Genomic DNA, 15,774 nt, shown 5'->3' on the forward strand with positions numbered 1-15,774 from the left:
GCACGGAGGAAGAGACCTTCAGTTGCAGTTGCCTGTTGGCGAGGAGGAGGAACCTTTTGTTGGTTTGCTGCATTGAAGACCGCCCACAAACATCAGTGTGTCGGAAAAGCAATAGATTTCTAAAGCTGTTGGTCAGTTGCTGCTAGCCTGCTGCTGCCTGCACGTGCAGGCAAAGACGGTGGGTCGGTGACTAGCCACAAACGGGCCAAGATTGAGAGAGCGAGAGATCTGAGAGAGGAGAATGGAGAGAGAGAGAGAGAGAGAAGGCAAGCTGTTTTGCTTTTTGTTTTTTCAATTTGGAAATAAGGTTTCTCCAAGATGCAGGTAAAAGTTTTCGTTTAAAAGAAAGATAATCGAGTCGAGTTCCATCGACTCCAACTTGACTCGTTTACAAACTTGAGAACTCTCACTTTTTCCGGATTCAGGATGTTCCTTGAACTCAAGGAGAATGTAGCTGACTGCATATGGCTATTAAAATGACAGTAAACCCATTTAGAGGCTTGGTTTTAGCATCATAACTGTACAAGAAAACTTGGTTTGACTCAAAATCTAGGTTTGTAACACACAGTGAGTCGCCATGTAAACTGGTGATCGATTCAGGTTTCAAACTCCACAATTTTTGTGTGATGCACCCATGGTCCCAAGAGCCGCTGGTGTTTCCAATCTAGAAAACGTTGGTGCCTTCTAGAGATGACTCCAGCCCATACCAACTGCTTGCCTTCAAGCTTCCATTAACTGTTTGCCTTCTAATTATACAGACACAGCCCAGAACAAAGTAAGAAAAGGCACACACTTGAACATAACTCTCAAGAAAAAGAAAAGAAGTGGAATATGAGACTCTCTCTCTCTTTCTCTCTCTTCTTGCTCCTCCCCATAAGTCATGAACTGGAGAAATAAAGTTAAGAGATAGATAATCAAGAAAAGCAGATAAGGGTCAATAGCACTTCTTTTCTCTCATTTATCCCAAGAAAACTATTTTCTGTGAAGTCAGAAAAAGCATCACTTCACCATTTATTTTTAATATGCAAGAGGGACTGATAGTATTTTCTAGTAAAATAGAAGAGACTTGTCATCTTGTTCTGTTTATCCACCTCATGAAGAGAATGGAGCAAAAGGACGCCACATGATCGCACCTCATGTGGGTAGAGATCAAGTCACCATTCTAAGAGCCCTCTATATGCATTGCCACTGTTACTCTCATCAGTAACCTACCCTACGCAGCAATAAAATCACTTCATCTGTGTTCACTCATCTGGGTTTGTTATTGTACGTACATCAGTAAACTAACAAGTATGCATAAGCAGATGTGTGGTTCGATTTAGCAAGTGACCCGATCTTGATTCCACCTCACGTTAGCAGTAATGCTCATGGAATATAAGCTGCTGCTAGTGAGGCCATCACATTTTCTAACTGAAAGCACGGTCCATCTACATGTTCAACTGCCACAAGCTCCTACCTAAGCACCATCCTTCAAATGACCTACTCTGCCCACTGTTGCTGAAGACCCTTTTGCCAAGAGATGACATGTAAAGTTGCTGCTGAGAAGTGTGAAATCATTTTGCAAGAGTTGGAGTCGCTCCCGTTGAACATCCTTCTTCACAGGCTCACCTGACTCACCCCACATGACCTGTTTGTGCCTGACCGGCCAACTGCTCCATCATGTCTGCAGCCGTGCTTGCAGCACTTTCCACTGCCATATAAGCAGGCATTTTGCTTCCACTGCGCAGTGGCTTATGCCCAGGTTATAGGTGCATAGCAGACCTCGTTCGGCCTAAATACATCACCAACATTGTAGCAAAACCCCACAATGCGTCACAAACCAAGCCATATCACATCAACACCTACGGAGCGTACTCCACTGCTTAACTTCCACATCTTACACATATTATGGTCATCTTGCCCAGTTTAAATGCCTCAGCCCACAATCACAACCCCATTAATGAAATTCTAAGTTATTTACAAATGCTATTGCTTTTGCCACGTATATCCATTCATTTTATGTACAATTTTGAAAATAATCCAGGTCCACCGTCCACCACCATTATCAAAGAAAGCAAAAGCTGCTTCCAGAACCAAATCACCCTCTTGAGTTTTGGCCAGTCAAGAAGATCCCAAGGGAGCCCTCCAGGGCTTCTCATCGAATAGATGTCCTCCTTTCCTCACTAGCGCCTGTGAATTGTACAGCTAGGAATTCATTTTAATAATTTTCATCCCTGGAAATAAAGGAACACAAAGATGGAAAGCATCAGCAACAAGCCCTGAACAGTTTCGTTACCATTCTTTCTCAGGGTTTTGCAATAAAAAAGGATTTATGCTGGGCATTTAACAACTTACTAGTTCAATCATTTTATGGCTACTTAGTTCTGCCGTGAAGTAAAAACTTCATCCACATCAAGACGATCAACAGTATTGATTTGCTACACCAACAAACAAGCTTCCAGTTCTTTCCAGCCACACTTTCTACCCATCATTAATAAGCCTCCATTCTTTCCAGCCATATTTCTAAGCAAGCGAAATGGGGAAACCATACCAAAAATGGTGAAAAGAAGAAACCGTACCAAAAAACATGCCGATGCATTCCTCTTTTTCTCATCTCTGTTGCCAACATGAGCTACCTAGGATCAAATTGTCTTTCCATTTTTCTGCGCAAAATTCAACCATGGTAATCACATACATGTCCCATGCTGTCATTCTGTGCAGAAAAACAAAGAACATGTGAGGCAGCACAAACCCTTAAATCCTTCAGCTATCATCGTACAAATTCTCAACAAGCACCCTCCGGCCCAAAACTATAGCACTAGGGGCAGTCCTAATGCCCAGATATCCTAAATCCTACCTACAGAAGTTCCAGCTTTTTGTAGCAATGCAAGTACAGAACAGGCACACTGAAAACTACAACGCCGTCTTAACCCTCTACACCATTGAAAAACTTCCATTCCCATAAAATGACGACAGATGAGATTCTTAATGTTTCCAAGATCACCTCAGTGCAGTAATCAGCAGCTGATAATTCTTTACGTTATGCAGTAGTATAAACAGAAGGGCACATACTACTTAGCAGCCAGTCCTGTGTCTGGATGCCAAAGATACTAAGAGTCTAAGATACCCTGCTCATCTAACCAGTACTCTTTCTCCAAACAGCTGAAGAACCAGCAGATCAATTCTTTCAGATGGTAGACTGGGTGTTTTCGTATTTTGCATCCAGAACAAAATAACAAGAAAAACCAACCTGGTATGAATGGTCTCATAGGGAAGGAAAACAGCAAAAGAACAGCCATCCTATCTGCATGCCGCCACATACACAATTTTGAGAAAAGAAGTCCAAATTTCATAGAAGAATAACTCAATGAACATCACAAATTGTTTGCACCAACAATAGAGAAATTATTCGTTCTAATCTCTAGTTATCACAAGTTATTCACTATTGCAGGATAGTGCACAATAAACACCTGTCTATCTGCTGGTAACTTCCAATAAAAAGCTTGCCAGGAGTTAGGCTACCACCCGTCTATTATGAAAGAATGAAATTAATTACTAGCGTTCAATTAGTGTTTTTCTTCTATGAGCTTAAAAATCTGCAAGTACTACCATCTTGTAAAGAATCAAAATTTTCTCTTGGACCCGCTTAAATCTTTGAAGATCAATTGAAAATTAAAAGACAAATAGACATACTAAAAGTTTGCACGAGAGGATACAAAAAACTGCAGGTATAAAGAAGAGAAGGAATAAAAGGAAAATTCCATAACTAGAGTGGGACAAACTTGCTTTTCATTTCCATAAGTGTACAATGGAGATAGAATGGAGATTCATGACTGCAAATATGAGTAACACTTACAACACTATGTTTTTCTCTTTTCATGGTTTTTTCTGTGCATATCCTTTCCGCGTGCCTCATTATTATCATTTCTCAATGCCCATTTTCTACTCCCAAGCCGTACAATACGCCAGCGTATTTTTCGGTCGACCCATTAAAGAATGACTCCTTCAGCTTCCTGAACGTACATGAAGTTAGCAGGCTATCGGACCCCGCCTGATGGCAGATGCCGATTCTCTCCACATCCAACAATTCAGCAAGCTTGTTGAGTCCTCCGTGGAGGCTGTTACAGAATTTCATCAAGTGTTTGATGTCGTAGACGGTCGGAAAATACATCTTAATCAGGTTGAAGAATCCCGCCTGCGTCTCCGGCAGGTTCTGACAAGTCAAGAGCTTGAGCAAGTACCCGAAATCATACCCGCTGTGGAAGGTGACCCAATGAACAGAATCGTTAAGAACGATTCCAGATGACATGAGAAGCTCCGCGAACCTCTGCGCGTCCACCCCCTTGTCATTGTTCTTCTTGAAGTCGATGCCGCTCTGTCGGAGAAGCTCGATAGAATCGTTGGCATAGACGTCCTCGGCTACATTAAACTCCCGGAAGTTAAACTGCCAGATGCAGAATCGATCGGTGCCGCAGGTCGGAAGGTTGCCAGAGTCGTCGGAGAAGGTAAGGCCCAACTGGATCAGCTTGAGCAGGTCAACGTTCGCTTTTAGGGTCTTGTAGTGGTATTCCGAGCTCGTCTTGAAGTTGCCCACTGGACGGAGAACAATGCCGGGAAATTCTGTGTCCATGGCGATGTAAGGATAGTCATCAACAATCTCCCTAATTAATGCGAACTCATCCTCCAGATTATCCGCCCAGACCTCGCGGATATGGATCGAATCATTTTTTGGAAGGATCGACATAATCCACCACAAAAGCCCCCCAACCCCCACCTAGGAAATGGAAAGAACACACAGCAAAAACAGATAAAGGAGAAAAGAGGTCCGCCCAAATACCGCAAGTAAAAAAGGAAACAGAAGCAAGCAGATCCAAAGAGGGGACAAAGGAATCAGGACGCAATCTCAGCGAGATGGAAAACCCTAACCCCTAACCCAAGATCAGAAAATGATTAGAAATCCTACCACTCCCCGAAGATACCCTAGAAGAACCAGAGATCCTGTGGCGGAGAAAAAGAGCGGAAAGGTCACAAGGAAAACCCTAGATCCTACGACAAGGAACCACCGGAATCATGGCGGTGGAGTTTTGAGACGGAAACAAAAGAGAAAGAGGGGGAGAGAGAAAGGAAGAGATGATTGAGGACTATATACTTTATCTTCCCACTGGCAGATTTTTGAACCATTTTCCATTTTTTTTTTTCCTTTTTCAGAAATGGTGTTTGGTGCAGCAAGAAAGAGGAAGTGGCGCCCGTTGTTTTTATCCTTCTAAGATGAGCACTTGTTCTAACCAAACACGTGACTCATCAATAATATTAGTCACAATATTCACCCATTTAACTATTACCAGGAATTTGAAGTCGATTTAATACAAAAAGTTAATTTACTTAATAGCTCAAACTGGAACTAGACACTAATTAAAGTAATTTCTAATTTATTGTTTCTCCATGCCTACAATCACCTCCATAAATGAAGTTGGAAATTATCACCAGTCATTTACCAGCCAAAGGGCCTTCAACTGTATTATTATCAAAAACAATTTTTAAATCAAATTGAAAAGCCTAATTATGTGTTTCTAATTTAAAAAACTATAAAAGTTAAAAATTGTTCATAATTAAAAAAGCAATTGCCGTGGCCTCACGATCCACAGACAAGTGCTTTTAACTTCAGTACAGGTCTTCCAAATATTTACTTTTGATGGGAATTCCTCAAGGATTGGGATAAGATAGACGTGGACATACATTTATTTGAGACTATCCATGTGCAACTTAAAATTTGACATAAGTAAGCATGATCAGAACCTCCTTCCTTTATTTTTGTCAGAATCAATGGCTGCCTTCTCCTTTTTCTTCTTCGCCTTAACTCTTTCTCTCTCTCTCTCTCTTTCTTCCACATTGCTTCACTAAACCTTGACCTCCCCAAGTTCAAAGAGGCAGTAATGCAATTTGGGCATATTTCTTTTCAATGACGATCGCTTCTCTTCGTCTGATGCGGCCATTAGGATCACTACTGGATCATCTCCGAGCTCCGGCCGTGTTGTTCTCCACGTGAGCCCCACCGAGAGATGTTCTGTGGGGAATCCAAGCTCCTCTTTCCTTCTTCTCCTCCTTTCTCGGCACCTGTTTTTTACGTCATGAGGGGGAAAATCAGTGAATTGCCTCGAATCGCCTGATTCTTTTTCGATTTGGGCTATCCATGCAAAAAACAGCCAATAATCGGCCTTTGAAGCAAATTGAAAGGGAGATGATTTCAATCGATCTTAACGGCACTAATATTAACCTCCTTTTGGATTCAGTTTGCCAAATTCATATTTTTCCATTCCATGTTCAGCAAAAATGGTCATAACTTTATGTGGTTTTGAGTCTACTGCTACAGCATATCAAACTATCCATGTAAAGATATTGGCTATTTCAATTATGTATGTTTTACCGTGCTTAGTCTACAAACATATTTTGGAGTTGAGTTTTCGCAAAACATAGTGTGTGGATGTATCTCATGTTTAAAATCCTAAAAATCAACATCAAATATGCTGCTTTGATGTATAAACCATATTATAATGACCTCTTAGGCAGTTTACCTTTTTGAACTCATAAAATGTGATGTGTGTTCGAACGACATCAAAGAAGACGCTGCAGGCTCAAAGAGTGTCACCTTTTTATCAACTTGATCCAGATTAGTCTGAAGGCATTGGACATTTATTTATGAATGTTGGAGTTGCTCTTTTCATAAAAGTGCTTCATTTTTATGTAAAGAATACCATTCGCTTCCTGCTTTGGTTGATCTCTCACCATGTGATCCTCCTTGCGCTTGCTCCCTTATAAGTTACATCCCAAAGCAGTCTCGTTACCATCGCCACTGGCCTAAGTGCATGGCTGCCAGCCGGTCATGTATTCTATACATTGGTCTGCCATGGAAATGATATGTTGATAACTAAACGCAAGTATGATACAACTAAATTAGTCAAGCCAAGTGTCTATAAATGAAAACTGGGTAAATGAACTTCTAAGTTGGTTAGAGTCATGAAGTAGTCAAGTACTAAAACGCAGGATTAACTGTTTAATTCGACTACAAGTTACACTGGAAACACACAATTGAGATAAGACAGGGGAATCTAGTTGCAGCTCATGGCATTCCTATGGTTGTTTTAGAGGTAAAAAATTCTCCAAAATAATCCACCCACGATTACAGGAGATCTCTTCATAAGGAAGGCGTCCATTATGAGTTAATCACCCTAAGATTAGTTTGCGGAAACACCCGCACTTGGGTGAAGCACATACTAAAAATATTATCGCAAACTCATGCAAACGTAAACACAAACAGAGGAGCTGCTCCTCGGTAACAGTCCACACCTAAATTACGTAAGTACATTGGCAATAACGCTCTTGATGGTCTACCCATAAAGAATGAGGCTCCAGGAACAAGTTATGCAGGATTAGTTTCTTTAAATTTGGTATCTGACCAAGTTATAAGATGCCATTGTTATTTTGGGTTCTGTTTAAAGTTTTTCTAGTTTCTGTAATTATTTCCTACAAATCCACAATATTGTGTACATACACACACATATAACACCAACATGCTGGCTGGGACCCAGATGAGATGAATGTTGGCTTGACAAGAGTCTGAATAACAAGGGAGCAAATCTAACAGTTAACGATGGAAAGTAAACATGGCACTAGCTAAGCCAAGTAAACTGCCATCATTGGAAGAGTGCAGACACAAAGCGGTTAATCTTAGCATCTCATCAGCCTTAGTCATAGCATCCCATCAATGGTAATTCATTTGGGGATTCTTCTTTCTTTCAGAAGCAGTGCAGGAATAAGTTACAGGAAAATATCAAAACACTATTCTGAAAAAGCTGAAGTCTACCAACAGGCTCAGGTGGCCTAAACTGTTAATCGAGAGAACATTGAAAATAAAGGAATTAATCTTTGAGAGCATCACGGATGCCCTTCATTATGGTATCCTAAAAGTTACTTATTTCAAGATTCCTTTCCTTTCACCCTGGAAGTGTAGGGATAAATACAGGAGCACATCAGAACATCATCCTGGAAGAGGTGAAAAACAGAAGGGGTTTGCTTTCTTCGTGGTACTAGGAAGTTGATCCTCCAACAACACCTCACAAGTATTAAAAAACATAAGGGTTTGGCTTTCTTTGTGGTACTGGGAAGTGGATCCCCCAACAACACCTCAGGAATACGAAATATTCATATTACCAAGGCTAGATAGTGGTTGTTTTAAAATTCCTTGCCGTTTCTCCACAGTGTTGAATCTGCAACATAAACAAATGATTGATATACAAATGCTACAAACCAGTGAAATGCATTTAATTTTACGATACCAACACAGTGATTCTAAACAAGGAAAATCCGAGCGCACATTCTTTGAAAATAAAATATGATGTGAAGTTAAATTTAAAAAGTTAAAATGCTGGTGTCTAAATGTGAAATTGCACTACTCAGGAGAAATCTAGAAAAAAAATCACAGTGAAAACCTGACTTTTCTGCTCTTTTTGGGTGGTCGTGACATAACAACATACAATATAATCAATTGAACATGGACAACGAAAGTCTTATGAACATTCCACAGCAAACTAACAAAAGGTGACTATGCATGTTCAAGTAATTAGTTTTTTTTTTTCTCAACATGCAAAACTTGCACAGGCACCACTTTGATATACTAGTTCGGTACTTCCAACTCAAAAAGTTGACAATCAGATATTACTTGAATTCAGTAATGATCAGATAGATACTTCTAAAGCGGACCTACTTTGACACATGCTGACAAGGCTAAAGTGGTGACTTAATGAATAGAACATAGCATGAGTTTGACCAACTTTCTAAGATCCATGTGCACTTTATAAACCAGTAAAGCAAGGTTTAGGAAAGGAAAAATGGCTGACCTTTCAGTTGTTACAATCATAAAATTAGACGTTTGCAAGTAAAGAACAACTAGGCTTGCAAACGAACCTTGACAAGGTTTCCAAGGATATTAAAAGCTAGTCAATGTCATCGATCATGTTAAGCAAGTTTTGCTGCAAACCATTTTGTGTTCTGTTTGTATATGTTATTGCTTTAGAAGACCATATGATTGTTTCCATCTTGGCCTCAATTCTCATGCCACTCTTGGATATAACTTCATCCACTGGACTCCTCTTTTTCCCATTTAAGAAGCCCATTCAGAAGTTTCAACAACAACAACACCAGGCACATTGAGTTCTGAAGCACCTTAATCTCTGATATCATGTTTGTCAGTTGTCACAGTATCCAACAACATGGTAACCCTCCCCTTTCCCCCCTTCCATCCTCTCCATTATTACTTGTCCCCCCACAACCACAAGATGTAGCACATATCCTTCCCCTGTACCATTACCAAAGAGCTTTCCAAAGTAAAAAAAAAAAAAAAAAAAAAATCATATTGCTTTTTTTTTCAAAATATCGTGATCTTTTCCTTTTCGTATTTTCTTTTGTTAATATATAAATATTCTTTTAATATTTTTGGTACGAGATCACAAAGCCTAAAATTTGAGGAAAAGATATAGAGAACAGAAGAGAGATATTACTTTTGGTAATTTTCTTCTGAATGACAAAACAAACTAAGGGCTAACAGAAAAATAATAAGAACCTAAAAAAAATCGAAAATACTGCCACGAAACCATGAAAATGTACATGATCAGTATTCTGAACTTACCGAAATATGTTTAATTTTTTAATTTCTTCCATTATAACATGACAGTAAGGCAACTTTTTCAGACTCCTGGCAAGGAATCATCTGTTTTACAAAAGAAACAAGTTCCGGCACACCAGGACTCAAATACAATGAGAAAGAGTAAATGATTGTACAGCAAGGTTTACCTGTGAACACCACATTCATCGAAGTAGCTACCGGTTACTTCTGAAACGCCTAAACCCACTGAAACATATTAGCTAGCGAGGAGAAAGGGTTTCCGGCAGCTATGGCTTAGGTTCTGATAAACTAATGTTCACAACAAATTCATTTTAACAGTTTTTAGCTAGTTAATTTCCAATTAAAATTAAGAAACACGATGTGATGTTTCAAATGACTGTCCAAAAATAAAAATAAATCTTACCTCTGGCACTATAATCGGGCACCCCAATCCAATTCCCGATGGTACTCAAAAGCCCTATTGAAAACCAAAATAGAGTGTGCTCACCAGTTAGAAGAGATATGGTAGCTTCAACGATTAAAACTCTTGCAAAACGCAGAGACTTTACAGGAAATACAAACATTGCACAAGCGCGTCATAAACTTGCGCTATCTAATGCAATAGAATGATAACCAGACAGAAAGAGAATTGAATCACGGAATAATATTCAACCTAGTCCATCAACTGTTATTCCTTCGGATCGCTTTCTTAGCATTTGGGAAAAAAGTTACAGCAATTAGTATTATTGCTTCATACCAATCAACTTCACTCTAGGATGACGGCGGCTCCCAACTCCTTGAGCTTCGCAACGATCGGCTCCGCTTCCTCCTTCGTCACTCCCTTCTTAAGCACGACAGGTGCCTTCTCCACCAGATCCTTGGCCTCCTTGAGCCCCAAATCCGTGAATGATCTCACCTCCTTGATGATCTTGATCTTCGCCGCTGCGTCGAACTTCTCGAGCTTGATGTCGAAGGCGGTCTTGTCGGCGGGCTTCGCCTCCGGCGACGCCGCAGAGCCCGCGCTGGCAGATGAGAGAGAAGTTGATAGGCCGGCGCCGACAGGACCGTATTTCTGGAACCCTAGTTTGTGGCGGAAGAGGATGGTGTAGTCGTAGCGCTCGAGCTTGGTGAGGCTGATGAGCTCGTCGGCAATGCGCTCGAGCTTCTGAGACTGGGTCTCCGTGGCCGGCTCGGAAGAGAAAGGGAGATGCCGGATTCGGTCGAAGAGAGCCGTACGGAGGAGCGGTGAGGAGGCTGGTCTCCTGACTATCATCATCTATGCCAAGCTGCTGCTTCTCCTTCTTCTGCTTCTTCTGTTCTTCTTCGGAAAAGAAAGAGGGACGCCTTCCGCAGATGCCTTGCTAGGGTTCGATCACAAATTTGTCCCATGCTTGAATAAATTTTCGTTTTCTTTACACGAAGTAAACCCCTATGAAACGAGAGACTTGGAACTTGCGGATTTTTCAACATTTCAACCAAAGTTCCGTTTGTAAAGGGCCTTAAAAATCAAAATTTTCACATTCTTCAAGTATATAAATCTGAATATAAAGTCTTTGTAAACTAATTATCGTTTGATTAACGTTGTTAATCGTTATGAAATTGCTGTTGGCAAAGTTACTTTTGTAAAAGGTGAATGACAAAAAGCACTTTGTTGCCTTTAAAAAATACTTCTGTATGTTTTACTTTATACGTGTTATCACTAGGCAACCAATTCATATTTACTTTTATTTTTAATTTTCAATGTTTATTGAGGAGAAACTATTTTACTCCATGGTCATATCTTTTACTTTCAAGGTTTTGGCTTGTTTCTTGTGGATCTAGAGTATATCTTTTAATTATAGTGTCAAGTTTGCTACTATTTGTAGTTCAAAGGAGTAACACACTAAAATATAATAACAACGATGACATTCAAACCTTGAATCTCTTGAGTGTAAGCTGTCTTGCCGCCTAGTTGCACTCCGCTCAATTCTTATTTATTTAATTTATGTATTTTATGAACTATATACATTACATACATATTGCATATCTTAGGCTGCCCAATGTGTGCCATTGCCACCTACCATTTTTGGGAAATTCAATCTTATTGCCGAAGTGCGCCATTGCTGCCAGCCGTTTTTAGGAAAACGAGGTCAAAATGCCCAAATTTCTGTAAAAATTAACATTGAAGTCTTTAATACATAAACATTGAAATCTTTAATGCATAAGCTCTCTTAACCATAATATGTTAAATGCATTTGCAACTTTTGCAAGGGGAATCTAATTCAGTGCAACCTGGAGTTGTTATAAAGTAGGCTTACCCACCTAGTGCAACTCATATGAGTTCTAGGTGGATTTTTTGGTAGTTATGGCATAATGAGGTCCTGCATAGTAGATTGATACACAAGTTGAATTACAGAGATATTATTTATCAAGTTATCTTAATGCAATTCAAACGTTGGTTTTGAGTTTGGGCTAAAAGACATTAGTGTTTGAGGGCTATTTATCTTAAAGTCATATAGTTAAGTGGCTGAGAGTAGTATTTGTGTGCATTCGGAACCAAAGCTTCTTGGAAAAGCATGTTGTTCATAGACTTGAAACTTTGCAAAATTGAGAATCTTGGTAGAGAAGAGAATTTATATTGTTGATTCTGGAAGAAATGAAGAATGAACCAGTGAGAACAAGAATTTGACAAGAGAGATATTGATAGCCATCATAGGAGAAGGGATTTAAAGAGAGAAAAATGATGCGGAATTAGCCTATGTGTTTGTGTGCATGTTGCAAGTGAATTTTTAAATGAAAACTTGCCACATGTAAAATTGAAATAATGTGCTTTTAGAACATGCTAGATATTATGTGGTATGGCATGTGGTTGTATAGGAAGTATCAGTAGGTACATAAGATACTTTTGTTTAAAAGATATTATATAGGGCAGGTCGATTTATACTTTACATTGTTTATTTGAGTTTTGTATTTGTTTCTATGTTATCCAGCGAAAGTGGGGTGTTATGTTAGATGGTTATACACGAATATGTTATAGTTCAACCTAATGTTTTGCCCAATATGCTATTCATCAACCAGATACATTGAGATATAATGTTATCACTTGAGTAGAATGTGAGCTATGATGTATGATTATGTAAATGACTTTTAAAGGTAATAATGTGTATGTTGCCTAGTGAGACATTACAAAATGATGTTTTACATCTTTATGACCAAATCTACTTTATGAGTTGAGCTCATTTTAGAATGGAGTTTTTTTTTTTTTTGGTGATAGATTGTCTTCACTAAAGAGGTGAGGGTCGGGTCCTCTTTTGTGGCTGGACCTGACCCAACAATTGGCATGAATGATGATGCCACATTGCCCAACCCGAAGCTTAGAGGGCTTGTGCTACAGATTCCTACTTGATAAATTTTATGAACTACTACCATAGAAAACACTGTGAGTTGCTTAAAAATAATGGAACACCAAGTTCTTCCACTCCATGGTTAAGGGCAGACAGAGAAAAAATTGAATTGGTGTGACCTTACATGAGAATAGAACAATAATGGAGATAGAAAAGATATTTGAAACTAGTATTCATTATTTTTGCAATCTATTGGGTCGAGATCAAGCCTTGGGCAGACTTCCAATGGAGATTGGAGCTGGCCTTCTAGTCACTCACAAGGAAATCAAGATGCCCATGGGTACTATTTATAGGAAGAGATTCAACGAGCTATCATGCAATTGTTGTAACAATAGACTTATCGACCTATATTAGAGTAATGTTAAGGAAAATGTCTTCGATTGATATAAGAAACTTCTTTGTGATAGGTTGTCTTGTGAAAGTCATTAGCAAAACTTATATATATATATATATATATATATATATATATATATATATATATATATATGTGTGTGTGTGTGTGTGTGTGTGTGTTTATTCAAAAGGTGATAAGGGCTTGCTAGATGAAAAAATTAGGCTTATATATTCATGTAATAGTATTCTTAAGTTCACCACTTGGAATATGGTTTGTTGACTCCAACCAACTTTGTTTAGCTCATGTTCAATTTAACTACTGGTTCATTTTTTTTTTAAGAATAATTTGTCTATGCCTCCCAAAATTATTCAAATTTATCTTACAAATGAGCTTCACTTTCAGGATTAAGTTTGTTTATATTTAGTACTTGCTAGTTATAAAGATATCTAAACTTCACTAGACTTTTCTAGCAAATTACATCCTATTATCTTAGATATAGATCTTTTTTATACTAGTTTGGATATGTATTGGTTGTTTGACTACTATACCCTGGTATTGTGTTGGGAAAGGATGATGCTATTTTCTCGATCAGAATGTGAGAGTGCATAATATTGTATGGAGAACTCTATTAGTGAAGAGAATATGCTTTTAGTGCTCAAGTATTAAACATAGATGAACATAGGTTACCAAGCCCACCTAGCTGGTGTTATTGTATGAACTAATGCTTGGAAATCATCAAGCAAGTTAATTTGATGGTTCACAAAAAACATCCATAGTCATCACTTCTATGGAACCAATTTTATGAACAATCACATTTAAAATAAAAGCATTCAACTTGAATGCATAATAGCTCGAAACATATTAATACTTCTTAGAACCATGTAATCTCTTTTGTATAGGTAAGCTAAGGTTTGACAAATCTCTAACAGTTTATTCAAAATTCAGCATTATACATTAGTGTCAAAATTGAAAGGATAATCTAGTGGTTTATCCTTTTAGTGTCCATCAGGAGTTGTTAGGTTTATGGAATGGTTAAATATTGTTCTATGAAGCTGCCCCAAAAAATAGGACCCATTCTAGGAACATTAGCTTTAGCAATTCATGAATCTACTCAAGTTTTTAGAGTACGTTCATGAAACAATATGTAAGCATTCTGTTAGCCAAAAGATACTTTAGAAGCGTATGCCATGATGACTGAAAAAAAAAACTTTAAATTCCTATTTTAATTCACATAGTTCATTATCATATCATCAAAATTATACAAATTTTCTTTCACGTTATTTTTTATTTTGTACTCGCCCCATTAGGGCCTAGCTCATGAAAACAATTGCATCTTTTCCTTATGTTTCTATTTTAGCTTCGGGTCCTTCAACATTTCCTTCCACTGGTTTGATTCCCCATGACTAAGGACTTCAAAAATCTCTTAACGTGTAACTTTTCTCCCACTAAAAGATTAAAATATGGAAGAAGATGCAAGAAGAACATCATATTTTCATGCTTTGAGCAGTATACACACAAGCACACATGTGTATGTGTGTATGTTTATTGATGTCAACTACCTCTACTTTATAACACATATATATGATATGCATAAATAGTTAAGTCTTTTTCTTTGATAAGGATGTGAACAATATGTGATTATCAACAATATCAACTTGATCTTTCGCAATAATTGTGTTTTATCTTCAACAATCTCCTTCTTGTTGTTATTTTCAATATTTGATCTTTTGTTTTCATCCTTTTATCTTTTGTACTCATCCATGATTATAGTAACTTGATGGCTTGCATCTTTGTCAAGAACTTTTACAATATGATCTTTAGAATGTTGCCTTTTCTTTTTTTGAGCATTATCAACGGCAGAAAGCTTGTGCGACGTATTATGCCTTGGTTAACATCCTTTGTAAGCTTATTGCATCATGGATAGATGATCTTGAAGAGATTAAGTGTGTTAGTCATTTGCTTCATGAAAGGCTTGGTAAGAGTGTCAACAACCTAATCATTGTTAAAAATATAGTTGATAGTCATTTCCTCTTTTGCAAGCTTCTATCATTCAAAATGCAAGTCGATCTAAATATGTCTGTGTTGAAGATGATAAACTATGTGAATGCTACATATGAGGTGCCATTATTCTCATAACACAACAAGTTTTTTTTCTTACATTATACCAAATTCTCTTGAAGAAGAAAACGGACCTATGCAATTTTTACTGTAGTATTGGCAATGGGTTGGTATTTTCATTTTCTACTTAATCATAATAATCTTGGAGGTCCATGATACGAGATTGCATGCATCTAACAAAATTTACATATCCTCCAATCAATTGTTTGTCATTTAAGTCTGGCCTAGTCAAGATCATTGTATGTTGCAATATCAAAACATTTGAATCAGTAAAAAATCTGTAGTTAATAGTATTTTTTAAA

The 15,774-nt window shown here is 38.1% G+C and overlaps 2 protein-coding genes across 5 annotated transcripts; both read right to left on the bottom strand.

Moving 5' to 3' along the window:
- Positions 1-922: 922 nt before the first annotated feature.
- Positions 923-5,196, bottom strand: LOC116252468 (probable CCR4-associated factor 1 homolog 7). 2 transcript variants are annotated; one of them, XM_050077347.1, is made up of 3 exons: positions 3,836-5,196; positions 2,335-2,642; positions 923-2,213 (listed from the first exon to the last, which is right to left on the bottom strand). In XM_050077347.1, the coding sequence occupies exon 1, from the start codon at positions 4,721-4,723 to the stop codon at positions 3,908-3,910; it is 816 nt and encodes a 271-aa protein (XP_049933304.1). In that variant the 5' UTR covers positions 4,724-5,196; the 3' UTR covers positions 923-2,213; positions 2,335-2,642; positions 3,836-3,907. The 2 variants fall into 2 exon arrangements, with proteins under 2 accessions (XP_049933304.1, XP_031482607.1); XM_031626747.2 differs by lacking the exons at positions 923-2,213; positions 2,335-2,642 and adding an exon at positions 2,718-3,283.
- A 2,537-nt stretch (positions 5,197-7,733) lies between these two features.
- On the bottom strand, positions 7,734-11,046 carry LOC116252469 (uncharacterized). Of its 3 annotated transcripts, XR_004172216.2 has the most exons (4): positions 10,395-11,046; positions 10,062-10,115; positions 9,826-9,874; positions 7,734-8,243 (listed from the first exon to the last, which is right to left on the bottom strand). XR_004172216.2 is itself a non-coding variant. In XM_031626748.2 (2 exons), the coding sequence occupies exon 1, from the start codon at positions 10,911-10,913 to the stop codon at positions 10,404-10,406; it is 510 nt and encodes a 169-aa protein (XP_031482608.1). In that variant the 5' UTR covers positions 10,914-11,046; the 3' UTR covers positions 7,734-8,243; positions 10,395-10,403. The 3 variants fall into 3 exon arrangements, 1 of the variants encoding a protein (XP_031482608.1); XR_004172215.2 differs by lacking the exon at positions 9,826-9,874 and having other exon boundaries at positions 10,395-11,045; XM_031626748.2 differs by lacking the exons at positions 9,826-9,874; positions 10,062-10,115.
- Positions 11,047-15,774: the final 4,728 nt, after the last annotated feature.

The sequence above is a fragment of the Nymphaea colorata genome, chromosome 4 (assembly GCF_008831285.2).
Source record: "Nymphaea colorata isolate Beijing-Zhang1983 chromosome 4, ASM883128v2, whole genome shotgun sequence".
NCBI lineage: Eukaryota > Viridiplantae > Streptophyta > Magnoliopsida > Nymphaeales > Nymphaeaceae > Nymphaea > Nymphaea colorata.

Coding starts and splice junctions, on each gene's coding strand:
- LOC116252468 (XM_050077347.1), bottom strand. CDS start 4,723: ATGTCGATCCTTCCAAAAAATGATTCGATCCATATCCGCGAGGTCTGG.
- LOC116252469 (XM_031626748.2), bottom strand. CDS start 10,913: ATGATGATAGTCAGGAGACCAGCCTCCTCACCGCTCCTCCGTACGGCT.